We start from the raw sequence: 17,207 nt of genomic DNA, 5'->3' as shown, positions 1-17,207 counted from the left end.
CAAATGCCACTTCCTCCCTGTAGCTCTGCCTCTCCCCAACCCCCACCCCAAGCTTTTCAACTCTGCTACATAGTCACCAACACCACCACCAGCCACTGAATTGTTTTCAGACCCGGTCTGATAGCCCAGGTTGATCTCCAATTCACTATGTAGCCCAGAGTTCCTTTTCCTCCTGCCTTCCCAATGCTGGCATTTACGGCACCACACACCCCACTTTGAACCAGTATTTTGTTGTTGGTTGCTTGACACAGGGTCTCACCATATAGCCCTGGCTAGCCTCAAACCAGGAGATCCCCCTGCCTCTGCCTGAGTGCTGGGAGTCATCACGTGGGACACCACAACCAGCTGAACGGGTATTTTTAGCTCTTCTTCATCCTCATCCCAGGCAGCAGCAGGACCCCAGGCTCTCCAGGATTGTCTCAGCCAATGCTCCGAGGTATAAGGCACTGTGAACAGCGCCGAAGGAGCTCGATCCCTGAGTCCAGCAGGGGTTTCCACTGGGCGCCAGCCAGCGTTGCCCACAGGAAGCCTGGAGTTTTGAAAGCAGGCTAGGTAAGGAGTACTGGAGACAGCGGCACAAGATGGCACAAGGCGCTGGAGCCTCAGCAAGGAGGGAGATGCAATCCGGCACCCAATAACACGGGAGACCACCAGTCGTCTCTCACCTTTAATGGACACCCTCCCCCAGGTGGGCTTGGGGGTGCAGGTGTCCTTAAATACAGCCCCGGGCGCTGCGGGCGGGGCGGGGGCGGGGGCGGGGCCGGGCCTGCCGGGAGGGGCGGGGCGGGGCGGGGCCTCAGCTGCACTTGCAGGAGCGCACGATCATGTTGGACAGCTGCTCCACCTTGGGCTTGCGGCCCACGTAGTACACGATGGGCAGCGGCTCTAGCGCCTGTGGAACACAGCACGGTGACGCCGAAGCACCTGGGTTGTGTTGGTTGTAGAGGGCAAGGACCTGCGGGCGGGCCAGGGTCACGACCAGGGTCCACGGGCTCTCCCCACCAGTATCTCTACATTTCTATGTCTCTTATCTGAGTCTCTCCCCAACTTCCATCTCTGTCTCCCTATCTCTCCCAGTCTATTTCTATCTCTGTCTCTCCCATCTCTCTCTTCCCATTGCTCTGTCTGTCTCTCTTATCTGTCATCTGTCCTTATCCTCTGCCTCTCCCTATTTCTGTCTCGTCTGCTTCCCTTTCGCCCTATCCCGCTGACTCCGCACTGGTCCAACCTCTCTCTCTCCCCACCGCCCCAGCCTTTGCTCCATCCTGTCCCATGAGCCAGACCCACCTTGCTGTACTGTGTGTCCAGGCTCCAAATGTAGGGACAGGGCCCCAGACAGAAGTTAGCATGGTAGCCCTTGGGCTCGTGGATCCACTTCCAGCCCAGGTCCTTCCGAAAGTCAATGTACAGCTGTCGCACACAGCAGTTCTTCTCCGTGGAACTGTGGGCAGGAGGAATGCAGGTTAGGAGCAGGGACAGCCATGCTGCCCCCTCCAGCCTGTAGGGTGCCCTCAGCTCAGCCTCCCCAAGACTCCTGTGGTAACAGTAACACTGAGAGCAACCATCCTGGCCTGCTGGCGAAGCACATCCCACTGAGCGCAGCACTGAGACTTTAGTAAGTATCTGCAGGGCTCACAGCAAGCACTGAGAAAGCCCCACGAGCACTCAAGGGGAGGACATAATAAAATCATGTCACATCCATACATGGAACACAGAAGAGTCATCCCAGGGCCCCACGTGTGCTGACATGTCCTGTTAGTACAATGAATGTTTACTGAGCCACTACTCTGTGAGGCCCTGTGATGCTGGATGGCACAAACAAAACAGACTGCTACCTTCGGGGGCCACTTGCTTGTCACATCACTCCTATGTCCTGTTTATAGCCAATGCCTAAGTTATCACCATGAGTCACAGGTGCATCTGGCTTCCCTCAGCATCCTCTCTCGCCCACCTTCACGTCAGCCACAAAGGCTTCCTTTCTAGTCCCCAGACACAGTCCTAGCCAGACGTGGGGGACACACATTTGCAATCCCAGCACTTGGGAGATAAAGCAGGATGATGAGAAATTCAATGTCCTCCTTGGAGACATAGTGAGTTTGAGGTTAGCTTGAGCTACGTGAGACTGTCTCAAAAAGCCAAAACACAATCGATCCTACCTCTGCCTTTGCACGTGTTGTTAGCCTGACTTCTTCCTTTACTTAGTTCATTTAAGCTTGGCTCAGGGTTAGCAGATAAAGAAGCCTGCCTTGAAAACCTGATAGCCTGGGTGTGGCTCCCCAAACCCACATAAACATGGAAGAACAGGCTCCACAAAGTTGTCCTCTGCCCTCTTCATGTGTGCCACGGTGTGTGTGTGTGTGTGTGTGTGTGTGTGTGTGTGTGTGTGTGCACTCATAAAATAATAATGATAGAATATAAATGTTGGGGAATATTATTTTAAGGTGTGTTACTTTTGTTTGTGTTGTATTTGTTTAACTCTGTGAAGCTGTGATACTTTGCTTGTCTAAAACACCCACTGGTCTAATAAAGACTTGAACAGGCAGGAGAAAAGATAGGCGGGGCTGGCAGGCAGAGAGAATAAATAGAAGTGGAAATCTGGGAGCAGGAGAGATCCAGGAGGAAAGGAGGATGCTAGGGGTCAGCTATACTCAGCCACCCAGCCAGCCACAGAGTAAGAGTAAGATTTACACAAATAAGATTATGGTAAAAGCCCAGAGGCAAAAGGTAGACAGGATAATTTAAGGAAAGCAGGCAAGAAACAAGCCAAGCTAAGGCCAGGCATTTATAATTAAGAAAAGCCTCTGTGTGTGATTTCTTTGAGAGTTGGGTGGCAGGCCCCCCAAAAGAGTTAAAGAACAACCAACAACATATAAAAATAAACCCATGCATGGCAGTGTACATGGCGGTAACCCCAGCAGAGAAGCAGGAAGAGTTGGATCTCTGGGAGTTCCAGGCCAGCTACGGCTACATGGTGAAACCCTGCATCAAAACAAACAAATAAATATATAGAAACGTGTTTATCCACCTTAGCTCAACTATCTATCACCCAGGGATCTTTAACGCCTGAAAACAGCGCCTGGGCGCAGCAGATGCTCAGTAAGTATCCATTACACAAATCAACACAGCCTTCTCTAATGGGCCTTGTGCACTACCCCCCAAAGTGTCCACCGAAACAACTGTTAAATTCCATCCTGGGAATTTAATGCTACAATTATTACAAGAAAATGTGAAACTCTGTAGGTTTTTGATGTTGTTTGTTTGTTTGTTTTGAGATAGGGTTACTCTGTGTATCCCTGGCTGTCCCCTGGCTCTAAAGACCAGGCTGGCCTCGAACTCAGGGATGCGCCTGCCTCTGCCTCCCGAGTGCTGGGATTAAAGGCGTGCGCCACCACACCTGGCTTTTTCTATATTTTAAAGACTTATGTATTCATTTTTATTTGTGTGTACGTGTGTGCCTACGTAGTAAGTTTTATGTGTACCATGTGTGTGCCACGCCCAAGGAGGCCAGAAGAAGGTGCCAGGTACTTTGGAACTGGAGTTGTAGATGGTTGTCCTTGTAAGTGACCATGGAGAGTGCTGGGAACTGAACCCGGGTCCTCTGGAAAAACAGCTTAACTGCTGACCCATCTCTCCAGCCCCAAACTGTCCATATTTGAAGTGGGTCAAAAATCCTGACAATGCCGGGCGGCGGTGGCGCACGCTTTTAATCCCAGCACTCAGGAGGCAGAGGCAGGCTGATCTCTGTGAGTTCGAGGCCAGCCTGGGCTACAGAGTGAGTTTCAGGACAGGCTCCAAAGCTACAGAGAAACTCTATCTCGAAAAACCAAAAAAAAAAAAAAAAAAAAAACTGTTAAAAAAATCGTGACAATGTTAGATGCTGGAAGAGGGCTATATTACCTCTGCTGCTTCTATCTGAAATTTCCACTGTAGCGCAGTCTGGATCAGAATAGGAAAATTAAATAGTCTTCTTCCTTCCTGCCTTCCTTCCTTTCGACAGGGTCTCTCTGTGTAGCCCTGGCTGTCCTGGAACTCATTCTAGACCAGGCTGGCCTCAAACTCAGAGATCTGCCTGCTTCTGCCTCCTCAGCGCTGGGATTAAAGGTGTGCGCCACCACCACTGGGCTTCCCAATATTTCTTTTGTTTATTTGTTTTCCTTTTTTGAGACAGGCTTTCATGTAGCTAAGGCTAGACTCCAAGTCCCTTTGTAGCCAAGGCTGACCCTAAACTCCCGATCCTCCTGCCTCTGCCTCTCAAGTGCTGGGATCACAAATGTGTACTACCACACTTGGCTTCTAATATTCATTTTTTCCTGGCCTTGCTTCTAACCTGGCCCCTTTGCCAGATTTATTTTCCTTCTCAGAATATTTCAGCATTGTTTTTACTACCGATTCATTCTCTCTCTCTCTCTCTCTCTCTCTCTCTAATTCCAGCAATAAGCAAGCAGAAATGAGAATGCTTCGAGTCTGAAGCCATGGTCTATTCAGGAAGTTTCACGCTAGACAGGGCTACATAAGGAGACCTTGTTTCAAACAACGAAAAGCAAAGCATCCAAGGATATACGTAGGTATACCACAGGGAGAAATTCTGGAAGAAGACACAACAGGACAATGTGGCTGCAAGGGGAGTGATCATGAGCAACCCCCAGGACAAGAGCCACAGAATTCCCAACTCTTGACACTGAGGTCCCTGTGGACTCAACCTGCTCATTCCTGCTGAACCATAGGTGCTGGGCTGAAGAACAGCTCTCCAGGTGACCACGACATACCAGGGCTTCCTGGGAGGTAGTCCTAGGGGTTGCCCAGTCGCACAGTGACTTTCTCAAGCCTCCTTTGCCACTCTGGAGACTGTTACAATACAAACTGAATACCTGACGAGAAGCAGCATTTCAGATTGTACAACTTTTTGGGATACGGGGATGTTTACATAGCCTTTATCAAAGGTTAAGTACCGCTCACCATTTATTTTATTTTTATTATTATTCATATTTTATGAGACGGGCTCTCTCTGCGTAGTGTCCTGAAACTTGCTGTGCAGACCAGGCTGGCCTCAAACTCAAATGGAGATCTGCCTGTCTCTGCCTGCTGAGTGCTGGGATTAGAGACGTTTGCCATCAAACCTGGCTATTTAAAAACATTCTTATGTGTACGAGTGTTTTCCTGCACAGATGTGTGTGTACCCTGTATGTGCGGTGCCCACAGAAGCCAGAAAAAGGAATCAGATTCCCTGGAATCTATGGATTGTTATGAGCCACCATGTGGGTGCTGGGAACTGAATCTGGGTCCTCTGCAAGAGCAGTCCATGCTCTTAACAGCTGAGCCAGCTCTCCAGACACCCTACCCTTTTCTTGATGCAGGGTCTAATAATGCAGTCCAGGTTGCCTCAAACACACTATATAACTTGCTTCTCTGCCTCTACTACCCCAGTGCTGGGATTATGGCTGTGTCCACCATGGCCAGCTAAATACTGGACTTCTGAATTATGGATTTTGTTTTTGTTTTTCATACTGTTTTTTGAGACAGGGTTTCTCTATGTAACAGCCCTGGCTGTCCTGGAACTCACTCTGTAGACCAGGCTGGCCTTGAACTCACAGAGATCCGCCTGCCTCTGCCTCCCAAGTGCTGGGATTAAAGTCGTGCGCCACCACTGCCCAACTGAATTTGGATTCTTAACTAGTTCACATCCTCACAATTGTAAGTGTCAACAGTTGCCAACTTGTGGCTAATTTCATTTTACCTACTTCCTATATTCTTTTCATTTGTTTATTTGGCTTTTGTAGAAAAGTTCACTTTCTCTAAGAAAGTGAAGAATATTTTAAAAATGTAAACGTGAGCCAAAAGTATAAATCAGTATGCTCAGTGACTCTAGCCCCTGCTAGAATCCCCTAGTGAGGGGCTGGGGATGTGGCTCAGTGGTAGAGCCCCTGCCTAGAATCCCCCAGTGAGGGGCTGGGGGTGTGGGAGACTGCTTCTCTACCATGCATAAGGTGCTGGGTTCCCTCCTCAGAATCACAAAAGCAGCAACAACAACAATAAAATCCTAGGTAAAAATTTAGTAGCAACTTACTAAAAATCAAATACTGCTCAAAGTTCATAGTTCCCAAAATACTCCATTTATGTCTCTTTTCCCTTTCTTTCTTTTTCTCCCCTGTTCTCTTCCTACCTCTCTTTCCCTCTCTTCCAGTGCTGTTGACTATATATTTCCCCCTCCCTCTCTGTACTGTATTTGTTGAAGAAACTGACAAGGTTTCCCACCATCTGTATTCTGCTAGGTATCTGTATTCCCACCACCTGTGGTGCTGCTTCGTATTGTTTGTCTGTCCCTGTTTCAGGGAAACACAGTAGTTGGCAGCTACAGTCCCCATCAGATCATGGTCACTCTATTTGACAAGCCTTCCCAAGTGGCACCGTGCCCTTCCATGCATAATCTTGGTTGTCACAGCCGGGGACATGGCTCCGGGAGTCAAGTGTTTGCTTATGCAAGCATGAACTTGAGTCTGGATTTCCAGAGCCCACATATACATACATCAGGCACAGCCAAAACAGAGAGAGATTTTCATGTTTCCCTAGGTTTGCTCTCCGGTGTGGGGGAACAGAGCTTGTACCTGTCCTCTTATTCATCTGTTCCTATGTGAAGACTGATAGCAAAAGGTGGTGACGGTGCCAAGGAGGTAGACTGAGTCCAGCCAAGGGCTGCCTCGGAGTACCACACTCTATGCAGACTGAAGAAGAGAAGGAGGGGCAGGTTGGCTTACTGCTCTCATCTCTCAACACTCGAACCCTGGATTTCAAACCCTCTAAGATCTAGCATTTCAACTTTCTCGCATCAGGAGTGGGTTGGTATGAGTTCACCATTCTGGAACCGAGCAGTTGTACACACCTATAATCCCAGGCCAGAGAGTTCAAGCCAGCCTGAGCTAAAGAAGTGAATTTGAGGCCAGCCTGGAATACACAGCAAAGCCCCGTCTGAAACAAAAACAGAGCAAAGCAGGGCTCCAAAATGGCTTGGTGGGGAAAGGCACTTGCTGCCAATCCTCATCACCCGAGTTCTACTTCTGGGACCACATGGTGGAAGGAGAGAACTGACTCCCAAAGACTGTCCTCTGACTGTCATGTGACACGGGTGCCCCTACACACACACACACACACACACACACACACACACACACACACACACACACAAACACACACGCTCACAAATATAATTTAAAAATAACAAACAAACAGAGTCTGCCATTCTGTCAGCAATCTGGACGCTCCAGAAGCCCCACTTTCTGACTCTAGATGACCCCTGTCTTAGAGTCTCTTATTTCAATGCTGTACTCCAACACTCCAACCTCTCGGCCTACGTCTCGGGAAGTCTCACCTCCTGACTTCCTCAGGCGGCCACATTACAAGATCAAGTGCACTGACCAAGAGACTCGCATTCTGGCTTTCTCCACCTCCAGCCTTGGTGCTAACATCCCCGCACCAGACCCCACCATTCCGAGCCCAGGATTCACCCCACTCTGCATCAGCCAGCAGACCACAGTCTGACAAGAGTGCGGGAACCTAACGCAGACCACTTTCTGATTCTGAACCCAAATGCTAGGATCCCAACAGTCCTGCTTTCCTGAAGTCAACACCCAATTGCTCACATTAAATCCTTCTTTCATTTAGAATTCCAATATGGCAGAAATCCCGCTATCCAGAACTTAAAATCCAACAAGCTGACCTTCCAACACAGACTTCTAACTCTTGTGCCAACCTTCCTGAATTCCCTGATCCCAACCCTCCTGCAAGGAAACACCCCATTATTCTAGGACTCCCAGCTGCCCACAGAATCAGGAACTCGTCCCCAAGCCCTCCAGGCTAAAAGTACTAAGCAGGCATCAATGGTGGTGGCACACCAGTCCACAGACTGCAGTCAAGCCCCAGGCTTGCACAGCCTCAGTGGGAGGCAGAGAAGTTCACCTGAAGCAGTAGTTGGTATCCAGGGCTCTGCGGTTCCTTGAGCTGTGCAGGTGCTGGGCCCTCTCCAGTGGGGTGGCCATGAGGAGCAGGAAGGGTCGGTTCATGTCATGAATGGTGCCCAGGTCACCTCGACGTTTGGGACTGATCCCTGTTTGGGTTTGGATGTTGGGGTGAAAGACATACACACACTTAGAGGAATGTGTGGGTGAACAAGGAGCAAATGAGATTTCAACATGCATGCACAGGCACAGAGGCCACAGCAGGCAGCGGGCTGGACCCGGGAAGCTGGCTCACCGTTGATTTCCACGTGGAGTACGTTATCTTTGCTGTCACAAGAGCAGTGAGCGCTGAAGCGAAAGCCCTGTATTCCGTCTGTGGGAGAGGGAAGGAGTCTGAGGTTATGACTCATCCGGCTTGAGGGAGGAGGCCGGAAGCTGCCAACCCCAGGGGCTCCTTCCTGTGTCGCCCCACACTTCACTCTTGCTCCTATTCTTTGAGTTGCTGGAACCTTCTCTCCCTTATTCAGGGCTGAGCTCAAGCATCAATCCCTCCCTCGGAGAGGCTCTGAAAGAGACACATGCCTCTCACACTGTGACATCCCTTCACTTTCTCCATCGCAGGCAGGGGCTCTGCCATTTCTGCTTGACTATTTACGTCTTTCATTGTTCTCAGAACATGCATGGGAGAGATCCATTCCCTGCCTTCTTTCATTTTAAAAAAAATCACACACACACACACACACACACAAACACATATATAAATGCCTATTTTATATATATGTGATATATATATGGAGATACAGAATAATTATATAAGGTGTGTGTGTGTGTGTGTGTGTGTATGTGTGTGTGGTTACAGCTCAGTGTTGGGTGTCTTCCTCAATTGCTTTCCCCCTTACCGTCTTGAGACAGCTCTCTGAACTTGAGCTTGCTCCTTTGGCTAGGCTAGCTGGCCACAGAGCTGTGTGTATGCCTGTCTCCACACATACACTCAACCCCCAACAATACTGGGGTTACGGGTATATGCTATGTCTGGGTTTTCACATGGGTGCTGGGGATTAGAATTTAGGTTCTCATTCTTACAATGAGAAAGCTCTTGCCCACTGAACCAGCTCTCTTTTTCTTTTGAGAAAGGGTCTCATGTAGCTCAGGCTGGCCTCAAATTCTCAAACTCACTATGTGTCTAAGAATGTCCTTGAACTCCTGAACCTCTTGACTCTGCCTCCCAAGTGCAGGGTTTGGTAGGCTTGTGTACCATCACGCATGTTGTCTTGGGCCCCTGTTTTCTTTGTGCCTTGCAAAACCTGATCCCTCAGTCATAAAAATAAACACTCCCCCTGGGATCCAGGTGCCAAGGGCCAGAAGCAGTGTTGGTACAGTGGTGAGTTGAGACCTAACGCAGGTGCCAGGCCCTGATCTAAACTCTGTGTAAGGTCCTTTAATCTTCAAACACCTCAATTTTATAGGCCAGGAAATGAAAGCACACAAAAAGGAAGTGACTTGGCCAAGGCCACATAGGGGGCCATAGGCAAAGGCACGGTGTAAACATAAGCCGATTTCTACCCTGCACTGGTAGACTTTTTTTTTTTATATAATAAATTGCTCATTTGGCCAATTTTATTTATTTGTTGTGGGGAGCGCACATGCACCAGGATGTGTGTGGAGGTCAGAGGTTAACTAGTAGGAGTTTGCCCTCTCCTTCTACCATATGGGTCCTGGGGATGGAACTCAGGCCGTTAAGCTTGGCAGCACGCACCTTTACCTGCTGAGCCATCTTACTAGCCCAAGGGAGATGTTTCCTTTTTTTTCTTTTTTCCCTGAATCAGGGTTTCTCTGTGTAGCTCTGGCTGTCCTGGAACTCATTCTGTAGACCAGGCTGACCTTGAACTCAGAGATCTATCTGTCCCTGCCTTCCGAGCACTGGGACTAAAGGCGTGCGCCACCACCACCTGGCTATGGGAGATGTTTCTTGAGTGGACACATAAGTGATACTTTTAAGCTCCTACTGTATACCAGGCCTTGCACTGGATGCTTCAGACTCAACATCAATGGAGAGAGAAGAGATCCTTCTAGGCCTCTGTCCAATGGTTTTCATCATTCTTCCTGGTGTCAGCCTGCTCAATCCCATCATCCCTCTGGCTAAACCACACATCCCATGAGTCTCTCCACACTCACGCTCATCCAGGAAGTCCTCCCAGATCCTAAGCTGCCCTGGGTTTTTACAGCACCTTGGGTTTCCCTCATCTACGCCCTGCCTGCTCTGTGTAGGTAGGTCTCCCTTCTGGGCCATTACTAACTGCTAGGGCTTTGGTAAGACCTTACTGATGTCTGGAGAGACCTCGTGGGCCTTGTGAGGCCAGGACCCAGGTTATGACTGTGTCCTTCTCAGCCTCCAGCTGAGACACAACCGAAAGCTGTGGCATTTACTGAATGAATCTAAGGACGAGAGAAGACAGCAGACCCAAGTACTTCGGACAGAGACAGGGAAAGACTATTTCCTCCTTGACAGACAAACATGTTAGGATCTCCCTGGCTGCAGAGCCTTGATACAGGGCACTCTTGTATCTCCTTTTCCTGGTTGCTTCTGCCCATCACACAGATATTACCTCAGATGCCCCCTCCTCCAGGAAGCCCTCCTTGAATGCAGATTGAATACAGACAGTCAGGCACCTCCTGAGTACTCAACTCTAGCCCTCTCCACTCTGAGTCATCACTACCTAGCCGGAAGTCGGTTCTTCCTTCAATTATCCAAAGGACCATGAGGTCTACTGAGGGCAAAGATAGGAGCTGTTTGGGAACTGCTGCGTCCCTAGCATCACCTGGCAGAGTTCAGGGAATCACAATCAATCACCGATTGATCCATCGGTGAGAACTGTGGAGTACTTTCTGACATTATCAGGTTTGTGTGGTTGGGATGAGGGGGTGCTTGGCATCACCGGTGATGCCAAGACAAGCACTAGGGCTGACCCCACTGGAGGTGGGCACAGACAAGCAATCTCACCTCCTTGGTTCAGCCACTGCCGTACGACTGCGGTGACGTCAAAAGACAACCACTCAGGCGTATCGGTGGGGGTCAGCAGCCTGTTACCAAGGTAACGCCAGGAATTGTTGCTGTATTTCTGAATGGAAACAAACAAAGCAAAGAGGAGTGGGTAGCTGCCATCATGCCCCCAGATACCCTGATTGCAACCCTGTGCTGCCTGTCCCCACAAGGTGGCTTCCAGATAATGCCCAGACAGACACTGGCTTTGAACATGTCACACTAGGAGCCCTGCAGACTCCACCCTCACATAGAGCCCCCAAGAGCAGAAAGCAGATGGGAGAAAAACAACCCAGGCTGTGGTCAAGACACCATGAGGCACCTTAGCCTGTACCCCAGCCTGAGAGCCATGGGTACATCTCTCCCTTTCTGAGCCTCAGTTTCTTCCACGGTGGAATGATCAACCATGGCATCTGGGATGGCCCACAATGCACATGGTTGTTGCTCATATTACTGAGCAGACGGTTCAGCAATTTTTGACATCCTGCCTTTGGGAGAGTGGTAATTTTCTCATTTATTTGCTTACAGTTTATTACTTTGTTTATAATTATTATTGTGCATTTACAGAACAGTCTTCCCAAAAATGGATTTCTTTTTTTTTTAACGGAGTGTGCCACCATCACTCAGCCTTACTTCAGATTCTTTTTTTTAAAGATTTATTTATTTATTTATTTATTTATTTATTTATTTATTTATTTATTTATTTATTATGTATACAGTGTTCTATTTGCATGTGTCCTTGCAGGCCAGAAGAGGGCACCAGATCTCATTATAGGTGGTTGTGAGCCACCATGTGGTTGCTGGGAATTGAACTCAGGACCTCTGGAAGAACAGCCAGTGCTCTTAACCGCCTGAGCCATCTCTCCAGCACTGGATTTCTTTTTTTAAGGCCTGGTCTCTCTATGTAGCCCTAGCTGTTCTGGAGCTAACTATGTAGACCAGGCTGGCCTCCAACTCACAGAGATCCTCCTGCCTCTGTTTCCTGAATGCTGGGATTAAAAGTGTGAGCCACCACACTCGGGCTTAAAAATTGATTTTTGGCCAGGCAGTGGTGGCATACACCTTTAATCTCAGCACTGGGGGAGGAAGAGCCACACCCCCAGCCCCTCACTGTGGGGATTCTAGGCAGGTGCTCTACCACTAAGCCACACCCCAGCCCCTCATTGGGGGATTCTAGGCAAGTATATACAAACACAGATATCCATCTCCTGGCTCTTTCTGCATTTTTAGAGTTCAGCCCCCCAAATTCAGCTAATAAGATGTAGTCTAAGAGTTTCAAAAAACTCTAGGACTCCACATTCTGTCTTCTGTCCTCTAGGACTGGCTATGTAGACTCTGTAGCCTTCAAAACTGGGCCACCTGGCCACACCTCTGCACTGATGGCCTGTGTGCTACCTCTCAGGCTCAAACCCTCACCTGGTAGAGTTCCACGTGTTGTTCCACACTTGACTTGAATCTCTGCAGACGCAGCTCTGCCCGGGACAGCAATGGGGGTTCAGGCACTGCTTCCCGAATGTCTGATGTATTGAAGAACATATATACACTGTGTGGGATGTCTTTGGTTTTATCATAGATTGCTAGGTGGGGAAGAGCAGAATGAGAAGGCATCAGGTGTGTGATAAGGATGGGAGGAACAGGGGCACCCCACTTCTGAGCCCATGAGCCCTGATCCTGAGAGCCCCAGGTCCGCAGTCCACCTGATACTTTTTTTTTTAACTTTAAATTGTATTTTGTGTATACAGGTGTTCGGGCTGTGTGTGTGTACAACGTGCATACTTGGTGCCTGTGGAGGACAGAAGAGGGTGCAAAATGCCCTAGAACAGCCTAGATGGCTGTGAGCTGCCATGTGGGCTCCAGCAACCCTCTGGAAAGGCAGCCAGTGCTCTTCCCTGCTGAGCCATCTCTCCAGCCAGCACTGATTTTTCTAGCTGGCTGACCTCAGGGGAGGGTTTCTCCTTGTCTGGGTGTGCTTCATCTCTGCTAAGTCTGACCCATCCCATGAGGCATCACCTGTCAAGTTCCCTTCAAGCATACAGCTGCCAAGGGCCGCCCACCTGGGCTCCACGAGACCAAGTCTCAAACCAAACAAAACGAAGTTGTAGAGTAAGGGACACAGGCACAATGTGGGAGATCAAGAAAGTCTCCTTGTCGCTTCTCAGCCTCACGGCCTCGGGTGGTCCTGCACTGCACCACACCCACAGCTCAACTAGCAGGTTCCTGGCAACAGCTCATCAGCTGAAACACACCTCCAGCCCCTTTGTGGTGGACCCTAGGTTAGTGCTCTATCGCTGGGCCAGTCTCCCATCAATCTTTGGAAAAACAGTGGTACCGTTAAGTTCTGACCCCCAACCCAGGCTGTTCTAAGTGAAGCACTGTGTAACCTGTGGTGGGCCAATTCCTCTCTTTAACTCGACACCACCCAATTCCAGGATTACAGAAGCAGTCAAGACACAGGACAAAGCTAAAGATGTAATACACACATCAATACTCTAAAGTATGCTAGCCGGTGCAAGTCTACAACCAGCTCTTAGGAAGCTGAGTCAGGAAGATCTTCAGGGGTATGTTAGCCTATGTGTATCTGTTGAGACCATATTTTTGGTTTTGTTTTTTTTTTTTCTGTTTATTTTTTTAAAAGGATGTGAGGGGAATACAGTGAATGGTAAAAACATCACTTAAAACACTTTACGAAGATGAAGATATTGACACTTCACAACATGGGAAGATGCAAGCCACTGGCTCCAGGGACTGATCGTTTACTATGTTTTGTTTCTGGAGACAGGATCTCAAACTCATAATGTATCCAAGGATGGTCTTGAAGTAATCCTTTTGCCTCTACCCCTGGGGTGCTGGGATTACACTCACGGACCACTACGCTTGGCAGACTCTAGTCTTAATCCCTAACCTCTGCTACTTCCTGGCCAGTGCGATGTTACCATTATCGGTGTCATAAGTTACTTCCGCCTTTAGCCCAGTTCCAGGCCAGTTAGCCGTGAAGTGTATTTCTAGGTAAGAATGAATGATGGAGGTCCATTCACTAGAGGGCTTCCTGGAAGCTAGAGGATGTTTGGGTTGGGGGTGGGTGATGAAGGGGTAAGATCCTGAATTCCTGAATCAACTACTACTACGGCAACTGCATTTGGCTTCCTGCAGTGGAGATGAGATGATGATGTGCCAGACAGCGATGAAGGAAAGACAGAAGACACCTCTTCCCCGTGCCTCCTTTTTTCTACGGGCCCTAATCTTGGTCCAGTTACTCAGCAAACCTCAAAAGAAGGGGAAAGAACCTATCTGGGGGTAACAGATAGGGGAGAGCTAGGAGGGCAGGAAGGATTATGGGTGCCACAGAGGGAGGTGGAGTGACAAAGAGATGAGTAGGTATGTGGGAGAGGAGACACGGAAATGGGGGAGGCACATGCCGGAAGAGATAATGCCTTTGAGAAGAAATACAGTCTGAGGGGAGAGGAAAGGACTTTCTCCATCGAAAAGGTGACTTTAAGTAGTGGCCCAGGGAGGGGTGTCATTAGGTCGTAGCCACAGCTGGGTACAGCAATGTGCAACCTGGAGGGCTACTGCTCCCTAAAGCTCCCGGGTCACGCAAAGTGCCTGGGTTTCGTGGGTGCCGACAGGGCGGGGCTGTGAGTATCCTCTCCCACTGCTGGAGTGAGGAGGGCGGGAGACTAACAGCCTAGGGAGGGCGGGATCCGGACCTGCCTCGTCTCGCCCCAGGCTCCAAGCGATCCCCCCCCCCTCCCCCGCCGCCTCCCCACCTCCCGGGCACGGGAAGGAAAGGGAAGGGAGGAGAGCTAGGCGGCCGGACGCTGGGTTTTCCCCAGCCTCTCCTAGGAGGAACTGGGACTCGGAAGGCACAGCCTGCCAGTGTTCAGCTCTGTGGGGTCCTCTTTACCCCCTTAGGAAGCGCAGGCTCCTCCCCACGCGCGTGGCACCCACGTGGGGCTTTCTCACCCTTACTGACTCGGTTTTCTCATTTGGGTTTTTGCAGACTCTTCCCCCCCCCCCCCACAACCCCTAGCCGCTCCCCTAGGGCTCGATTCCTAGGGCTTAGCCACTCCCTTCCACGCCCAGGCGAGGGGCGCTCACCACTCACGCCCGGATGGCACGGTATCCCTGCTCCACCCGCCCGCCTGCCTGCCCCGCGGGGCCATCTTCCCACGCCAGTCTTCCCACTTTTTATGACTCCTTTCCAATGAACCCAGTATTGTAGATTTCTTGGGGACTCGCTCACTTCCTCCACTGGGGTTCGCCTGCCCGCTCGCGCGCTCTTTTACGTCCCTTAGCAAAACACCCGTGACACCACCGGGCTCGTTTTCCGCACCACCTCCGCTCCTCTCCCATTAGCCTTCTCTCAACAACTTCACTTCCTTTTTTCAATTAATTTATCACTTGCAACCCCACGGTGACTCCACAGATCTCCCTATCCAACATGAGCCTGGCGCGTTCTGGAAGTGAGTCCACTTGAGAGTTTATCTGGCAGTTCTAGGGTCCTCATCCCCTACTTTTTCTGTCCTTGAATCTCTTCTATCTCACGACCCGATCTAGCGTCAGCTTTGCACGCTGCCTCTCCTTTCCCAAATGCTGGGTTCCTCCTATTCTCCTGAGCCGGGCTCTACCTTTCTAAAAGGGATCCCAACGAGCCCTGCAGTTTTAAGCACCGTAAGGGTAATTTAAAAACGACAAAACGTGACAAATGCTCTTCTAAAGGGGACTCTCGCCTCGATCTTGCCGCCCTCTAGAAGAGGTCCACTTTCGCTCACTGTCTCTTCCTCCCCAACAGCAGACACCTGTGGTAGGGACTAAACGCTATCCAATTTGGGACACACACACACTCGTTTCCCGCGCCCCCAGGGGTCCCCTTCCTCCAGCCAGTTTCCTCTGCCGGTAATTTCCTCCCAATGACCCCTGCACTCCGGCGCCCCCTGCGGGCTCCCTCCCGGCTCCCCGGCCCCTCCGAGCTCACCGTTGTTGCGGTCCACCATTAGCACGCGGGTGACCTCTTTGGCGTAGTAGTCCGCCTCGGGTTCGGGCTCCGGGTCCGCGCTCTCGCCTGCTACCCGGTCGCGGGTGCTGTTGTACAAAGCGAGCACGGCCTCGGGCAGCGGGCCGGGCGGCACCTCCCCCTGGCTCGGGGGACTGGCGAGCCGTAGTTTGGACAGGATCTGGCCACGGATGGCTTCGATGCGCTTCCGCTTCACCAGCTCCATGTCGATGGTTTTGCAGGTGGAGAGTCCCTCGGCTGGCCTCCCGGGCGTCAGCACTAGAAGCCACGGGAGCGGGAGCAGAAGCGGCAGTAGCCGCAGCCCCGAGGGCGGCATGGGGGAGGCGGCGCCCCGCGGCAATGCGGAGAGCGCAAACCCCGGGCAAAGGTGGGATGCGGAGGCCCCGCCCCTGCAGGGCTGTGGTGGTGGTGGTGGTGGGGTGGTCTCCCAAGGAAAGGTAGAAGAGAGTCCTGAATAATTTGAGGTTGAGGGAGAAAGCAGCAGGAGTCGCGGTGAGGCTCTGACACAGGGTGTCTCAGTATGCCACCGGGGGGGAAAAATCGAGATGAGCGCTCTCTGGGACCAAAAAGTGGGTGTTTTTAAATAGGGGAGCTACTGCCAGCAGGTCTGAGAGAGATCGGCCTCCGGGGGAGAGAGGGTCCTGGGATGCGGGGGACTCAGGAGGCAGGCTGGGGGGGGGGGAGGGCGGCGTGCAAGGGGTGCGCCCAGCTTTGGGGTGAAGTCTTCGCGGGAGGCGGGGCTTGCGGCTCCTGAGGGCTGGTCCGGAATGGGGGCGTCTGAGGAACGCCGTGTAGCGAGCAAACGTCCACGACGGTGAGCAGGACGGTCTGGAGTTCCTAGGTCCTGCCTCTTTGCGGGACAGCACGGTCCCCGCGTCTCCGGCTCGCAGGAGCAGCGGAAAAGTCTCAAAACTTTTTTTCCTCTTCTCTCAACCAGCTCGTCCCTCCTCCCACCCCTCTTCCCCCTCCTCCCCGCAGTGGCGGCGGCGGCGGCGGCGGCGGCGGCGGCGGCGGCTCGACTCAGATTCTGGGGCCTCTTGGACGGCTCCTGCTCCTTTGCCGGCTCGGGCGGAGGCCGGCTCCGCGGACGGCTCAGAGCCGGGGGTGCCCCGAAGGGGCGTCCCCCCTGCCCCGGCCGGGGGCCTGACTGTCTGGAGGATCCGCGGCGGGAGGAGGAGGGGGACGGCCTGGGGCGCGAAGGGCG

At 51.3% G+C, this 17,207-nt stretch overlaps 1 protein-coding gene across 1 annotated transcript; it reads right to left on the bottom strand.

Annotated features, from left to right (window-relative positions):
* Positions 1 to 758: 758 nt before the first annotated feature.
* On the bottom strand, positions 759 to 16,658 carry Tgfb1 (transforming growth factor beta 1). Its single transcript, XM_052712279.1, has 7 exons — positions 15,965 to 16,658; positions 12,406 to 12,566; positions 10,951 to 11,068; positions 8,245 to 8,322; positions 7,951 to 8,098; positions 1,288 to 1,441; positions 759 to 955 (listed from the first exon to the last, which is right to left on the bottom strand). Exons 1-7 carry the CDS (start codon positions 16,317 to 16,319, stop codon positions 797 to 799), a joined length of 1,173 nt encoding a protein of 390 aa, XP_052568239.1. The 5' UTR covers positions 16,320 to 16,658; the 3' UTR covers positions 759 to 796.
* Between the last annotated feature and the right edge of the window lie 549 nt (positions 16,659 to 17,207).

This window comes from Peromyscus californicus, unplaced genomic scaffold, assembly GCF_007827085.1.
Source record: "Peromyscus californicus insignis strain IS unplaced genomic scaffold, ASM782708v3 Scaffold_4__1_contigs__length_199733344, whole genome shotgun sequence".
Classification (NCBI taxonomy): domain Eukaryota; kingdom Metazoa; phylum Chordata; class Mammalia; order Rodentia; family Cricetidae; genus Peromyscus; species Peromyscus californicus.
Note: the sequence above shows the minus strand (reverse complement) of the source record. Positions and strands in the feature narration are given on the sequence as shown.